At 44.0% G+C, this 15,196-nt stretch overlaps 1 protein-coding gene across 1 annotated transcript; it reads right to left on the bottom strand.

The window, feature by feature from the left end:
* Positions 1-5,397: 5,397 nt before the first annotated feature.
* LOC130861895 (ATP synthase subunit alpha, mitochondrial-like) lies at positions 5,398-7,232 on the bottom strand. Its single transcript, XM_057751192.1, is given in 2 exon segments — positions 5,398-6,335; positions 6,337-7,232. Coding segments are annotated over 2 exon segments (1,662 nt in total). The 5' UTR covers positions 7,186-7,232; the 3' UTR covers positions 5,398-5,522.
* Between the last annotated feature and the right edge of the window lie 7,964 nt (positions 7,233-15,196).

Below are 15,196 nucleotides of genomic sequence, written 5' to 3'. Positions count from 1 at the left end.
TAAAAACTGCCTGAAGATTTGAGAGTCAAACAGTCCCACTGGTCAGCCTTACAAATGAGGTTATGGTAACACACACTTTTAATCCCAGTAGCTACACTAGTCGGGTGGTGCATGACTTTGACAGCCCTAGAGAGGATTATAAAATGGGAGGAGACAGCTCTCAGACGCAGTCTCATTCTGAGATTCCTGGAGGTAGGATCACCATTTCAGACTGAGGTCTAGGTAAGAGCCAGTGGCTGGCTGTTTTGCTTTTTGGGTCTTCAGGTTGAACTCCAATTTCTGACCCTAAGCTTTTATTAACTGTGCATTAGAGAGACGAAGAGGATAGGAAATGAACAGAGAATTTATAACTTCCTTGGGGAGGTAAGCTGCCTTCAAATTCAACCTCCTATCCCTTGGTACGCTTTCAAGTGGCCAGTCATCTGTCCTGAATGGACAATGGCTGTAGGTGATGGGATCGGTGCGTACTGCTAATGGTTTGAGATAGCTAGTTGGTCACATGGACCATAAAGCTAAAGGGGGTGGTTATTTTCAGTCTATATTGATGTCAGGTAGGACATCCCCTTCATATAGATGAGAGGCTAGACGTCACTTCTTCTTGATTGACTGAATTAAAAAAATCACAAAAGTCACATGATGACTTTAATAAAAAATCTTGCAACTCCTTCAAAAGGCAACTCTACCATCAGACTCTTGGCCATACATAAAAGCATGACTTAGTTTCTAGGAGGGAAGTAGTGCTTCCCAAATAAAGCACTGTATTTATGCCATCCAGGTAAACTCTTCAATCTATTCTCTTGTGCTGAATTCCATGACAATCCATCCTCATGCATTATCTCATTTACTTCTTTACTTCTCAAACACAAAACCACAGAGTAGGCTCTGTTACCATCTTCCGTTTCCAGACAGCCAAGATGTCTAAGGTTAGGACTCCAGTGACGAGAGAAGTCAGGGCTCCCAACACCATCTCTCTTAACTACCACAATAATACGTCCTGATGGGTTCCATTGCAGAAGACAGGGCCAGAAGCGTGGTCAATTGCTGCGGTCCTTTAGTTTGGAGACATTGTCTTGCTATGTAGCCCACACTAACTTCTTTCTTAGCACCCCTGAATACTAGGATTACAAATGTGCACCTCCAATATGTGTGCATGTTCAACAAGTAAGTTCTCTCAAGAGTTTTATGCAAATCATGTCATATTTTTCAAAAGAGTGCCCTGAAAATTTGTGTCCCCCAAGTCTGAAATGCGTTTTGCCTCTGACTGTTGTTCTCCACACTGGCCACTAGGTGGTGCAGTGTAGAGTGACGTCTTTTCTGCTGTAAATTCCAGGAGGGTAGAAAAGTTGCAGGCAGCAGCACAACTCCTTGTCCTGTTGGATAAAGCCACGTGTTCATTTATCTTAAAAAACGGGAGCTATGCCTTTCCGACTTGAAGACACTGGAGTCAAAGGGAGACAGAGTATCATAAAACCGGCCTGTTTCTCATGACAGGCTTTGTCAGATTCAAGGGACCAGCTGCTTTGAGTAAACCTATTAAATCCATAAGAACTCCTAAGATTTCAAACAAAGCAGCCAGTGACTTTATTAAAATATTCTACTCCCTTCACACATGCCTGCGTGCATGCACACACACACACACACACACACACACACACACACACACACACACCTGACTGCTAGCAGAGATTCCCTGATGGACACAAATCCCACAGCAGTAGGGTATGTTTAAGTGTGGTCGGCCGTCCCCACCTTCAACCTCTGGCAAGTAATCTTTTCAGAAATAGAATTCTGTTTGGGCACACAAAGTCACCACGGGGTTTGATCGTCACAGAAATGGAACTGAACTTTTTCACCCCTTTTAATATTTAAAAGCAGAAAAATCTCCTGATACAGGCAAATAGGTCATGGAATGGCAAATATGTGGAGATTTTGTGTGTCTAGATATGAATATGTCTGTCGTGAAGGTCAGGATTCCCAGACATATTCAGTTTGACTTGCTTTATTGCCCAAATAGGGAACTCACCAAACCCCTACCCGGCAATAACACCTGTGCCTGATTCTTTAAGGAAAGATGGTCCCTTTAGGGTAAAGAAGTAGCATTCTGTCATTAGGTGTGTGTCTGGATTTGTGTGGTTAACTTTTCTCCCAGAGTAAGGGATGATCACCTGAACACACACTTCAGCCTGGGGCCAATGGGGCATGGTAAGCATTCAGACATGGGAGGCCTATGAGAACTTGGAAAGATTAAAAAAAGGAAGAAACATTTAATCTATTTGACAATTATACCTTGAACTGATTCTGTGCCAAGACCAAATTCTATCCATTTTACTTTCCCTCTAACAATAGTCATCTGCGACCCCTTTGTTCATCGATACATGGTTGTTTAGGATGAGAAGAAGGGGGGCAGACAGAAAGCCTTGACCGTACTGTTAATTCCACTGGGCAAGAATAAGACCACTACCACAATATTGAACTGGATTTGAAGCAGGTTTTTATCAAATACCAGCCAGGAAGATGGATGGATACTTGTTAGGTCCATACCAGAGATTCCCAGAAAACGGCTGTGAATTATGTTAGTCACGTTCTTATAAAGGCAACACCTACAAGCTATGTACTTCCCGCCTTCATTCAATCGGGGGCAAGCACACATCCTGACATGCTTCCTGCCTTCATCCAATCGGGGGCAAGCACACATCCTGACATGCTTCCCACCTATGTATCTCCTGCCTATGTGTGATCAAGTACATCCTGTGTAGTTGAGGTAACCAACCTTGTCCATTAAAGTGAAAACAGATGACTTTTTATCTTTCATGAACATTTCCCCCCAACATTTCAGGCCCCCAACATTCCTTGGGCAAGTGGGACTTACTGGTTAGAATAATATTTTGTTTGTTTTATAGATCTCTTTAAGCATAACTTTAGCCCCCACAATATGGGACTGAAAGTAGGAAGTAATGGGCTAGCGAGTTGGCTGAGCAAAGGTACTTGCTGCCAAGTCGGATGATCTGAGTTTAGTCTACAGCTCCCACAGGGTAGAGTGGGAACTCACTTTCCAGGTTGTCTTCTGACCTCCACAGGTGTGTCGTCATAAGTACCAGACCATGGAACTAGGACCGCTGCAGTATCCAGTGTAAAATCTTACACTGAGTATAGAATGCTGGCTCATACCTATAATTTTAGAGTTGGGAAGCCAGAGGCAGTAGGACTACTGCAAGTTTGAGACCCATCTGGTCTACACAGTGAGTTCGAGGCCAGCCTGAGCTACCAAGTGAGGCCAGTCTGGTCTACACAGTGAGTTCGAGGCCAGTCTGAGCTACCAAGTGAGGCTCTGCTTGAGGTAACAACAACAACAGCTGTGTTGCTTCACTGGATGGACTCTGGTTGAGGCCTGGTGTTTGCCGTCCCATGATGTGTTCCTGACCTTCAAGGGTTAGTGAGAGACTCTGGATTGCTGTGTGTGGAAGACCAAGGAAAAGAGACAGTTGTCACCATCTTCCAAACATTGATCAGGTTCCCTTCCAGCTACTCCACTGCAGTCGCTGGACACAGCGATGCTTGCGATGTTTCTTCAGGCTTGGCTCAAAGGCACCTTTCACAAGGAACTGGTCTGTAGCCTCCATTCCCTGATCCTCATTGAAGTAGGATCTCTGTTTGGGAGACCCAATAAACTGCAGTTAAAATAAGGCCCCTGGTGCTCTGAAGCACAATTGTCTGCTAACCAACGAGTCAACTTCTGCAACATGGTACAGCCAAATTTGTGACTCTGAGATGAAAATTTTCTATGAAGGGAGTACCTGAGAAATATTTCCGTCCTTCAATCTGCTACGTCGCGGGTGTCTGGGATCATGGCTTAGGGTTTCCCACGGGTGTCTGGGATCAGGGCTTAGGGTTTCCCTTATCCCACTTTCCCATCAGAGTTCTTAATCAGGTAGCATATGGATCCAAATTTTGCATTTTCTTCTGTGAAGGAATCACCTAGGTAGTCACCCTGTGACAGGAGAGAAGATTGGTTTGCAGGTTCCCTGGGGGCTGTTGGCAAGATTTGGAGCAAGTTTTGTTTAAGCTCTTTAACGCATGTCTGGCGTCTAACCAAGAAATGGGCGCTTAAGAAGGGGTAAATCGATGGACCAATCAATATGATAAATACATGCTTCCATTAGCTACTTCCCGGTCCCCAGGATCTGAAGGATGGTTTCTGCATTTTCTTTGTTGTAGGTTTTTGATGAAAAATTACATTAGGAGACATCATTCTGGTCTGTTTTGAAGCTGCCCCGTTCTCTCGCTGTAGTTGGTTTGGGTATTTCAACACTTGAGGCATGAGAGACTCAGGGAGCCCCTTGGGTCAACAGTCTCTTTCCCTTAGCTAGCACACCTGAGAATTTAAGATTTCTCTAGAGGTGAAATCCAATTACCTCCAGCCTCCTTATTACCTGCTGACTCCACTCAGTGGATCCACTCCTTTTTCAAGATGGCCTGAAGGTTGCTCCTGAGCTTGTTTCCTAAAGAACCTTGTGTAGGCTCATTTTCCAACTCTGCTCATGACTGAGGACTGAGGGTCAAACTATTGCTTCGAAAACGAATAATCTTCTTCAGGTAATTCTGGAAACTGGAGAGGGAATGATTAGGGATACAAAAGGGCTTTGATACTGAAAAATAATGGCTTTATACAGAGCCCGAGCACTCTCCAAAGAAGATTTTTCCAAACACATTTATTCTAATGAAGAAGGGCTGCTGAGGAAGGGCTTCTAGTTTGAAGTTAATGAAAGGAACACCCCAAACCCTAACTAAACTTGAGAAGAGGGTTTTCAGAGAAGTCTGCTTTTCGAATGAAGCTGGGGCTACATCCGGAGTACTGAGTCGACTCAGGTTCTGTCTAGCCGCTCAGTGCACTCTGGCTGAGATCTGCCCCAACTGTGGTAATAAGGAAAGTGGGAGCTGTTTAGCAGTTTATGCTTCTATTGTATGGGAAAATGACTTGCTGGCTTAAGTGCCTATACCTTTATTAGAGGTCATTATGTTGTAAAGGGATTTTAAGCCCCTCAGGACTCTGAAGAGGCACTGGTGGGCTCTTCTTGTCTTACTGTATTTCCCCAGAGAACACACAACAGGCTCCATATAGATCGCAAAGTAAACCTAGGTACCAGAGGTCCTTTCCTGGAAGAATTCTCATAGGATGAAGACATGAAAGAGTCCCCTCTGAGGGCTTATGACCTAGTCACCAAGTTGGATATAGAAAAGCAACTAAAGAAGATAGGTAGCTCGGGAGACTAAGTGCGTTTTATAAAGGACATTGTACATGATGGAGGATGCTAAAGGCAAAGAAAGAGGCACAAAGAAAGTGGGTCTTAGAACTGTGGGTCAGAGAGAGGAGACTGTTTTTTTTTTTTTTTTCACAATACGGAACTTTTATTTATGTGATTTCTGTACATCAGGAGTACGAGAGCAGTCCTTTACAAATGGAGTTGATTTTACCAGAATAAATGACAAAACCAAAGCAGTGTCTGACATGGATTCATGGGGCTTTATGGTTCAAACCCAGCCAAGAAGTTTGTTACAATCTCTTTCAGCTTTGCGTCTGATTGTTCTGAGATTTTCCCATCAGACCTGATATTGCCCAAGAGGGACTGGTGCTGGCTGATAACATGAGACAAGAAAGCATTCTCAAACTTTGTGATCTTACTGGGCTCCAGTTTATCAAGATAGCCCCTCACGCCTGCATAGATAACAGCCACCTGTTCTTCAATAGCCATGGGAGAGTATTGTCCTTGCTTTAACAACTCGGTCAGACGCACACCACGACTCAGGAGCTGCTGAGTGGCAGCATCAAGATCAGAACCAAACTGGGCAAAAGCAGCAACCTCCCGATACTGAGCCAATTCCAGCTTCATGGTACCTGCCACCTGCTTCATGGCCCTGGTCTGGGCAGCAGATCCGACTCGGGACACAGACAAACCCACGTTAATGGCAGGGCGGATGCCTTTATAGAACAATTCTGTTTCCAAGAAGATCTGTCCGTCAGTGATGGAAATAACATTCGTTGGAATGTAAGCAGACACATCACCAGCCTGGGTTTCTATGACTGGCAGGGCAGTCAGAAAGCCACCACCAAAAGAATCGTTCATCTTGACTGCTCTCTCCAGCAGCCGAGAGTGTAGGTAGAACACATCACCAGGATAGGCTTCACGGCCAGGGGGTCGGCGCAGCAACAGAGACATCTGGCGGTAAGCAACGGCCTGTTTCGATAAATCGTCGTAGATGATCAAAGCATGCTTGCCATTATCTCTAAAATATTCTCCCATGGAGCAGCCAGAGTACGGAGCCAGATACTGAAGGGGGGGCAGCATCAGAAGCAGTAGCTGACACCACAATGGTGTACTTCATGGCATCTGCATCTGTCAGTCTCTTCACCAACTGGGCAACGGTGGACCGTTTCTGACCAATAGCAACGTAAATACAGTAGAGCTTCTTCTTTTCATCAGTCCCATCATTGAAACGTTTCTGGTTGATGATTGTGTCGATAGCAATCGACGTTTTCCCAGTCTGTCTGTCACCAATGATCAGTTCACGCTGACCACGACCAATCGGCACCAGACTATCCACAGCCTTAATGCCAGTCTGCATTGGTTCCCGCACGAAGATTCGGGGAATGATTCCAGGGGCTTTCAGGCCCACTCGTCTACGGGTCTTGGAACCAATTGGACCCTTTCCATCAATGGCATTACCAAGGGCATCAACTACACGGCCCAACAGTTCCTCACCAACTGGAACATCCACAATGGCTCCCTTTCTCTTCACAATGTCGCCTTCTTTAATTAGTTTATCATTTCCAAATACAACAACTCCAACATTGTCAGGTTCCAAGTTCAGGGACATACCCTTTAAGCCTGAGGAAAATTCTACCATTTCCTCTGCTTGAACATTCCTCAGTCCATGTACTCGGGCAATACCATCACCAATGCTTAAGACACGCCCAGTCTCTTCAAGATCAACAGAAGTATCAGCTCCAAGAATCCGTTCTTCAAGAATGGAGGACATCTCAGCAGTGCCAGTCTTCTGAAGTCGAGTGTTGGAGGCATGGAGATTTCTTGCACCAACGAAGGATGACCCCAAAGCATTTTTGGAGACCAGTCCCGCCCGTCGAGGGAGGGCACGGGCCACGGCCGCGGCGACGCGCACAGACAGCATCCTCGCAGCTTGTCGGAGAGATCCTCTGCAGCCGCAGCCTCCAGACGACTGGCCGAGAGGAGACTGTTGACCACACAAAGTTTGGATTCATTTGTTGATCACCCTAGAATATTCTCTACTGACTTAATGACACATTTCCCTAATATATTTGTTTCCCTAAGGGAACAAGATGAATATGTGTCACTCATTAAGAAAAAGCTCATTTCCCCTTAGTTAAAGGATACTGTTTGCTTAAAACATTATTTATTTTCATGTGATCTTGATTTTCGTCAATAAAAGCCAAGGCCATATTCTCGACACACTACTTAAGACTTTCCTGAGAATCTCATAATAGTGAATTTTCATTTTGGAAAACTTAGTACAATTTATTTTGATCACATCTTGTGACTTTACTTCCCTAAAACAGCTGCTTCATTAAGTGTTTCAGGAATGTAGCATGAGTCACATTCAGGTTCTGGGGTCCATTTGGTAATTAACTATCCAAACTGAACCCGGAATGTGCCAGCTCTTGACTAGGACTGCATGTCTAGAACTGGGTCCAGTTCTTATAGGAAATTACCAGAAACACAAAAGATGTTCGTTTCAGTATTATCTATAGCAGTATAAAAAATCCAAAGCATAAGGTATAGGAAAACTAAATATTATACATAATGAAAGTTTGAGCATTGAACTGGGAATTAATACTAAATGATGTGATACTTATGATATAAAATAAGAAAGAAAGTCGCCTACAAACCTAGAATAGTCCTCGACATGTGATTGACTTTTTATTGAACTACCTATTATTAACAATGACTATTTATAATGTATGCAAATGGTAAAGTATGAATTACTGTAGCATTACCGCCAAGAGTGATAATTAACATGGCGTAGCCATTAGGGATGGTTGTTTCAGCATTTATAAATTTCCTACCATAAGAGATTTTTTTTTAACTAATACCAAAAAAGTGTGGAAAATTGTAATGACAAATTGTTCCATTACTTAAGCCTCATAAAGCTAGTTTTCAGTCCTTTTCTTTTGGATTTAAGATGCTGATGTAGTTTGGGTTTCAGGCAGGCAGGAAGAAGAGTTTCTCAAGGCTCGGAAAGTTTGGTTCCCATCCTTCCTCAGGTGGAGGGCGTTGCAAGGCGCCTGGAGAGCTTCCAGAATGCGATGCTGACGCCATCAAGGCAAACAAGCATTCTAGTGTGCTCTGGCGTTGGGCAGCCTAGGTTCAAAGCTGGAGCCATTATTTTCTGATTGCGCAGACTCGAGTTAGCGCTCTGTGACCTCATCCCTTTGCCCACACTCTGTGGTTATGAGGTAAAACACAAGTTCAAACACTTGGAGCAGCATGTTGATTGGTAAGAGACACTGATTGGCATTCTTAGCAGCTGTTTCTGAGGCTTTCCTGCAAATCTTTTGTTGGCTCCTGATTCTGTGGCCCCAGCTACCTGCATTCAGCTGAGATGACTCAGCGATTAGGCTTGTACCCTCCTCTCCTGGAGGGTTCGGGTCTGGTTCCTAGCACCTATGTTGGGCAGGTAGGTCATGACCACTTGTAACAACAGAAGCAGGTGAACCTGTTACCTCTGACTTCCTTCCAACTGCATGTACACAGAGGTCTGAATAAGAATGCCCTCTAAAAACTCCTGTATTTGATACTCCTTGGTCACCAGGGAGTGGCACTATTTGAAGGGATGGGAAGGAGTAGGGTGATGGGCCTTGATGGAAGAAGTGAGTTACTGGAGGTGGGCTTTGAGGTTTCAAATATCCGTGCCAGGTCTAACCTTTTCCCTCTGGATTTTGATGTCAGTTCTCAGCTATTGCTCCAGCACCTGCCTGCATGCCACCATGCTTTCCACCATGCTGATAATGCAGTATATCTCTGAAACTGTAAGCAAACCCCCAATTAAATGCTTTCTTTCGTAAGAGTTGCCTTGGTCATGGTGTCTCTTCACAACAGTAGAATGGTGACTAAGTTAACTTAGATTCACATACCACTGACATACACATAAATAAAAATGGTGAAAAGAAATCTTAAAAAAAAGAATATCTGTCACATGCTACTCAAATGCCTCTTCTAAACCCTTTTAGAAAAGAAAAACATGGAGAAAAAAGAATTTCATGATCATTCCCTTAGAGGCATCCGTGTCATTTACAGGCTAAGGACAACTTGCTTACACAGATGATTGGTTCAATAATTGGAGGGTGACTCTAATGAATCAGCTTGCTAACTACTCATTCCAGCTCTGGAGAAGAGTGGGACCTTGGTACAAATGTCTGTGCATTGCTCACAGTTACTGAAGCCACAGCCCAAGTCACAGCAAAGGAAGACAGATTCGGGAAAACAGTACATTCATCTCAGGGTTAGGTTTGGTTCAATATTAACAGTTACTAAGTAAGGAAACAATACAGGTCTTGTACTTCCTTATCTCCTGGAGAACACCAACACCGTAAGAGGGTGTTGAGGACAACATTTACACCTCTCAGATAACTGGCATAGAACTTGGATATTTTTGGTGGGGGGAAGCAGACTAGACATGTACTATTAAATTCTAACACACACACACATACACACACACACACACACACCACACACACACACACAGAGAGAGAGAGAGATACATCTGGAAAACCATACATTTTCCAAATTTTCACCAATTGACATTAAACTGAAATACTTTCTTAAAAATATGTGTGAAGGGGTTCAGAAGTGTCTTGCAATCCCCCTGGAGTGGCTTGCAGACGCGAGTGCCACATTAATTCACTGAAACAGATACTGCCTCCTTAGTGAAACTAAACAATTTGAATCCGTTAAGGTCACACTAAACCAGGCCTTTGCTCTGAAGTTAAAGGCTCCAAATAGATCCAAACATTCTTTGTAATGCCCTTGAGTGATCCATTTATTGCACTTAACTTTCTCATTACTTAAATGCAAAAGACTAAAGTTGAAGAGGCCAGAACATACATTTGGAAATTTCAGAAAACATAATAGCCTGGGAGAGATAATGTAATCCTTTCCCATGAAGAGGAGAGCCCGACTATCTTGATTACAGCTTCCACCCCATCCCTCACACATTCAAATCCAATATATGTGCTTTTATTAATGTGTGAGTGCAGAGATATGCATAAATGAATATTGATAAGGCAGGATACTGTATATTTATGAGATTTTCTATGTTTCCTCTTTATGTTTTATTTGTATTTATACCCAGTGCTGTGCACTGTGTATATGTGTTTGGAGGTATAACAGCAATGAAAAGAAATAAGATTCTAATCGATTTCATAACATTTTGCAGCACATATAGATGGCTGTCTGTGCCACGGTGTGATGGGGGTAACCGTTTCTGTCAGCCTGAGTGAGAACTTGGAATGACCACCCCAGTGCCCAAGTGAGATTTTCCTAAACAACCTTGTGTTTTAATGCCACCAATGAATATCCCTGAAATTTTACATGCATAAAAGTCAGAAATTTAGGAGTCATAGTAACACTGAGTCTGACCCTTTCCAAAAGTGTGGTGTTTTGTCATATAGTCTAAATAGTGACTTGATGGGCCAGTGAGAACCTCCTTTTGTCAGAGGAATCATTAGTCTGGAGAGGTTTATAGTCAACATTTAAGATCTGAGGCTTAGCATGCTGCACTAAATGTCCCTAATTTAAAAACAAACAACAAACAACAAACACAAACTCATGAGACATTGCAGCAAACTGGACAAAAGGCAAAAGAGTAATGATCATTATTCGTGAAATGAGTCAGACAAATGGGAGAAAGGGGAAGATGTCAAACATTTGCAGGGAGCAAGTCAGCGACCTAGACGTGTTTGTTTGAATATAGCACACGTTTGAACAAAGGCTCCAGCGTCAAGGTTGATGTATTTTGCCACGAAAATATAGGTCTCTGTTCAGTGTAAGCAACATCTGGATAAAATCCTGCTGCAAACAAACAAGGCAGAGTGTCAAGCTCCTCTCCTAAGGGACTGGCAAACAGGAAATAGATAACCGTTTTCTGTTGGAGTGTCAGGCAAACACCTGCCTGAAGACATGACTGAGACAGATATGGTATTGAGAAGTTCTATGCTTTTAAATGTCTTCACAGACTAGATCACTACTGCCCTCGACACTGGCCAGAGAAGCTTTGTTCTGCAGTTGCAACAGCTATGCAGACTCATAACTGATCACAGTGCTGAGACTAGGTTAGAGTGCTCAGCACTAAGGAGGACGTCAATACCCACCCCGTCCTAAGGCGCAGGGAGGAAGCAGTGTGGAAGGAGGCATGTGTTGGATGGGGAAGAGTGTGAGATGTTGTCTTTTGTGCAAGACACGGCTGCTGCCCCTGTGCCATCACTGCAGCTGGAGTTGCTGCACAAGACCAGGCCAGGATAAGTAGGCATTTCAGTTGCTCCACCGACTGGATTCAGTGGTTTCCAAAGTGAGAGATGATGGGGGAAGGGGAAGATGCTGGGGACGGTGAGGATGCATTCATTGGTGTAGATGTGATCAAAACACACTGCGAACACTCATGAAATTGTCGAAGACTATAGAAAAATATTTTTAAAAAGTCATCATTTCTCAAGTGCCTCTGAAATCTGACGCTGTGAGTGGCGCCGGTGCTTACACTCATGGCACAGATAAAGGTGAAGGCAAAGACTGTAAGCTGAAAGTGGGAACAGTGGTCTGGCGAAGTGAAGAGGGCATCTCTGCCAGCTCTAATGACCGAAGAACCTTTTGTACTGGAGGTCCAAACTGAAGCCAGATACACCTAAACATATCTTAGTCAACGTTATGGTGTTATAGCAGAATACCTGAAACCAGATAGTTAAGAAGGGACAGGAGGTGGAAGCTGTAACCTAATGTTAGCTTAAGTTAAGCATCTGGTAAAATCCCTACAAGCAGGCCATTCCATGGTGAGGTGGAGGAAGGAAGAGGGTCAAGAGACAGAGAGCAAGAGAGACAAAGGGGTCCAAACCTACTTTGATAAAAAAAAATCACCCTTGATGTAACAAATCTCACTCCTCAGGTCAGGACTTTCGGTTGAGGCACAGGGGCAGAGCCCACCTCACCTCATCAGTTCTTAAAGGTCAAACTTCTCAACTCATTGGGGGTTATATTTCTGGCACAGCTTTTCCTTTGTGGGGACACAGTCAAACCACAGCAACTTCTGGGCAGTTTTAGGAAGTAGATGTACTCATGGTGTCTTTGGTTCTTATGCTGATCCTAACTCCCTTGTCCAGCACGAGCTCCCTCTTCCTCCTCCCTTCCCCTCAGCTTCCTTCCCCTTCTCTTCTCCTTCCTTCCTTCCTTCCTTCCTTCCTTCCTTCCTTCCTTCCTTCCTTCCTTCCTTCCTTCCTTCCTTTCTTCCTTCCTTCCTTTTTCCTCCCTCCTACCCCCTTCCCTCCCTCCCACCCTACCCCCTCTCTTCTTCTTTTCTTTTGAGACAGGGTCTCCTATAGTCCTGGCCGACTTTGAACTCACTTTGTCTCTGAGGATGATTCTGATCGGCCTTCCCATATAGCTCAGGAGCTGAGATTGTGGGTTCCCATGTTTACCCCTTTTGAAATCCACCTCCACCTCTCCTGGTCTCCTACTTCCAAGTTCTTACTTCTCCTGGCAGTTCTCCTGTGTCTTTTACTCTGCTTCCATTTCCAGAAGATCATCTAGCCAGAGTTCAAGTCTGTGATGACAGTGAAGCTATTTACATAATGAGTGCTTCCTCCTCCAATAGGAAAAAGCTATACGTTTGAAAGGGAAACATTTCTTCTGCACAGTCTGGGAAGTCTGGCTGCTGGAGTTAGAATGTGCATGCTAAGTGGTACTTAGCTCTTTTCCTCCTTAGAAAACTGTTATTAACTTGATGGACACCTTACAATTGAATGCCTCCTCAGGATCTAGCCATCTCCAAGTTCTTCCAAGCCTGCTCTTGCTAATGACTCTGAGTGAGGCCCCATGGAACCTGAAGAACACAAGCATGCCTTTTTATTTACTTTGTCCCAATAGAGTCCTGTGCATGGTGCTAGAGACACTGTATTGTCATCATCTTAATTTCTATCAGCAGTTCATTCCTAGATTCCTGGTGATCTGATTCTCCTCTTGTTCTGCTCCAATGATCACTACAAGCCCCACCTTCCCTCATAGGCACTGACAGCCCCAGTACTAGGAAATTTGCAGCCTCTTGCATTCGTTCACATTCTTCCTGCCTAAAGCCTCTTCACGCCAATGTTTCTACCCATCTTCTTTTCTACTTTGCTTCATGGTACCCCTACCTCATTCAACAGTAACTTCCACTGGAGGAGGGGCTGTGTGCTTTTTCCCATCACCTTTCAGATTACTCTGCTTTCTCCTGTTGGGCCTTGAGGTCCCGCTACTTCTGCTTTTACCAAACTCAGAGACAGACATTGTTAGAGAAGACAGTATTATTCAAGTGTAGGCTTGGGGAAAGGGTGTAAAGACTGTGTTCTTCACAGTTAAGCATTTCCCATTTTTGAAATGGGGATTAGGGTTAAAGCTTTTTATGGGGCTAGGGATGGAAATTTTCTGTGGTTGAACAAAGTTCTCCACAGAGAAGTTCTTTGTCTTCCTGCAGAGATGTCCTTTGCTCTGGGAGATATTCTCTGAAGGGTTTGATGAGCGTGGCCTGGCTTTGACTTCTCCTTGGGATTCTCTTTCAGGACAAAGCCTCCTGTGTCCTTGTGTAAGAGAAAACTGATGATAAAGAAGAGAGGGAGTTGTAGTATTGAATGTCTTCCCCTGGAACTTGGAGCATCCTGGAGAGGAGTAGGCTAAAACTAGAGGGAGGGTAGGGGAGAGTCGGTGTGGCCAGGCTTTGTTTAGTTAGCGTATCAAAGGTTAGCAAAGAAAAGACCCTTGCTTCCTAGAAAGCCCCCTTCTTTGCACAGTGATTTGTATTTTTTACTCTCTAACTTTTTCTTCTCTGTTACACACTCCCAGCTACAGTACTCATCTGCACTTCTCTTTGGGGTGACCATTAGCTGCACAGATTATTTGAATATAAGCTTTCCAAGATTAAATCAAGTTCAGTTTCCTTAAGCACACTAGGCACATTTGAAGCATCCGCTAGCCTTGTGGGCTAAAGAACACCTTATGGAACAGCTGAATGGTACAGGTGACGTTCAGTTTCTGTGCAGAACACTGTGGGACCACACTGCTCTGCAGTTTACATGCCCTTTGGAATCCCACACGTCTTAAGAGGAAAGGTAGAAACTAGGGTTATTCAGGTGTTTTTGGATGACCCAAGACTTTAAACTGTGTTTTTAAGTGCCTTTGTTTGCAGTAGTTGCTTTTTACATACTTAAAAAATAATGACATCTTGAATTTTGCAGGGAAATGGATAGAGCTAGAAAACATCATTTTTGAGTGAGGGAATCTAGACCCAGAAAGACAATTATCACATGTATTCACTCATAAGTGGTTTTTAAACATAAAGCAAAGAAAACCAGCCCACAAATCATAATCCCAGAGAACCTAGACAACAATGAAGACCCTAAGAGAGACATATATCGATCTAACCTACATGGGAAGCAGAAAAAGACAAGATCTCCTGAGTAAATTGGGAGCATGGGGATCTTGGGAGAGGGTTGAAGGGGAGAGGAGAGGTAAGGAAGGGAGCAGATAAAAATGTAGAGCTCAATAAAAATCAAAAAAGACCATATTCTATATTCAAGACCTCTGTAAACAACATTTTGATAATATTCAAAAAACTTTTGCTGGCAGGTGACCTGCTGCAAGTCACTGCAACCCATTTGTGGTGTGATAGCAATGACTTGCAAGTTTGAGGAAGAGGCTGCAGGAGAAAGACTTTTCTATTCCAACAGTGCAGCCTCTCCTTGTGTGCTGCTGCCTCCTGCCTCGACACGGCCAGACACGGCACCAGACTTCCAAAAAGGCCTCTGTGTACAGCGTCACCTCTGCTCCCACCAGGAGGGACAGAGACAGTCTCGCTTTCTTCCCCTTTCCCATGCATGCATTGTGGTCATCCATGCTCCAGCGCTGCAGGTGTTAACTTTTTGTTC

Source organism: Chionomys nivalis, chromosome 19, assembly GCF_950005125.1.
Source record: "Chionomys nivalis chromosome 19, mChiNiv1.1, whole genome shotgun sequence".
Lineage (NCBI taxonomy): Eukaryota > Metazoa > Chordata > Mammalia > Rodentia > Cricetidae > Chionomys > Chionomys nivalis.
This window is presented reverse-complemented; position numbering and strand designations above follow the sequence as displayed.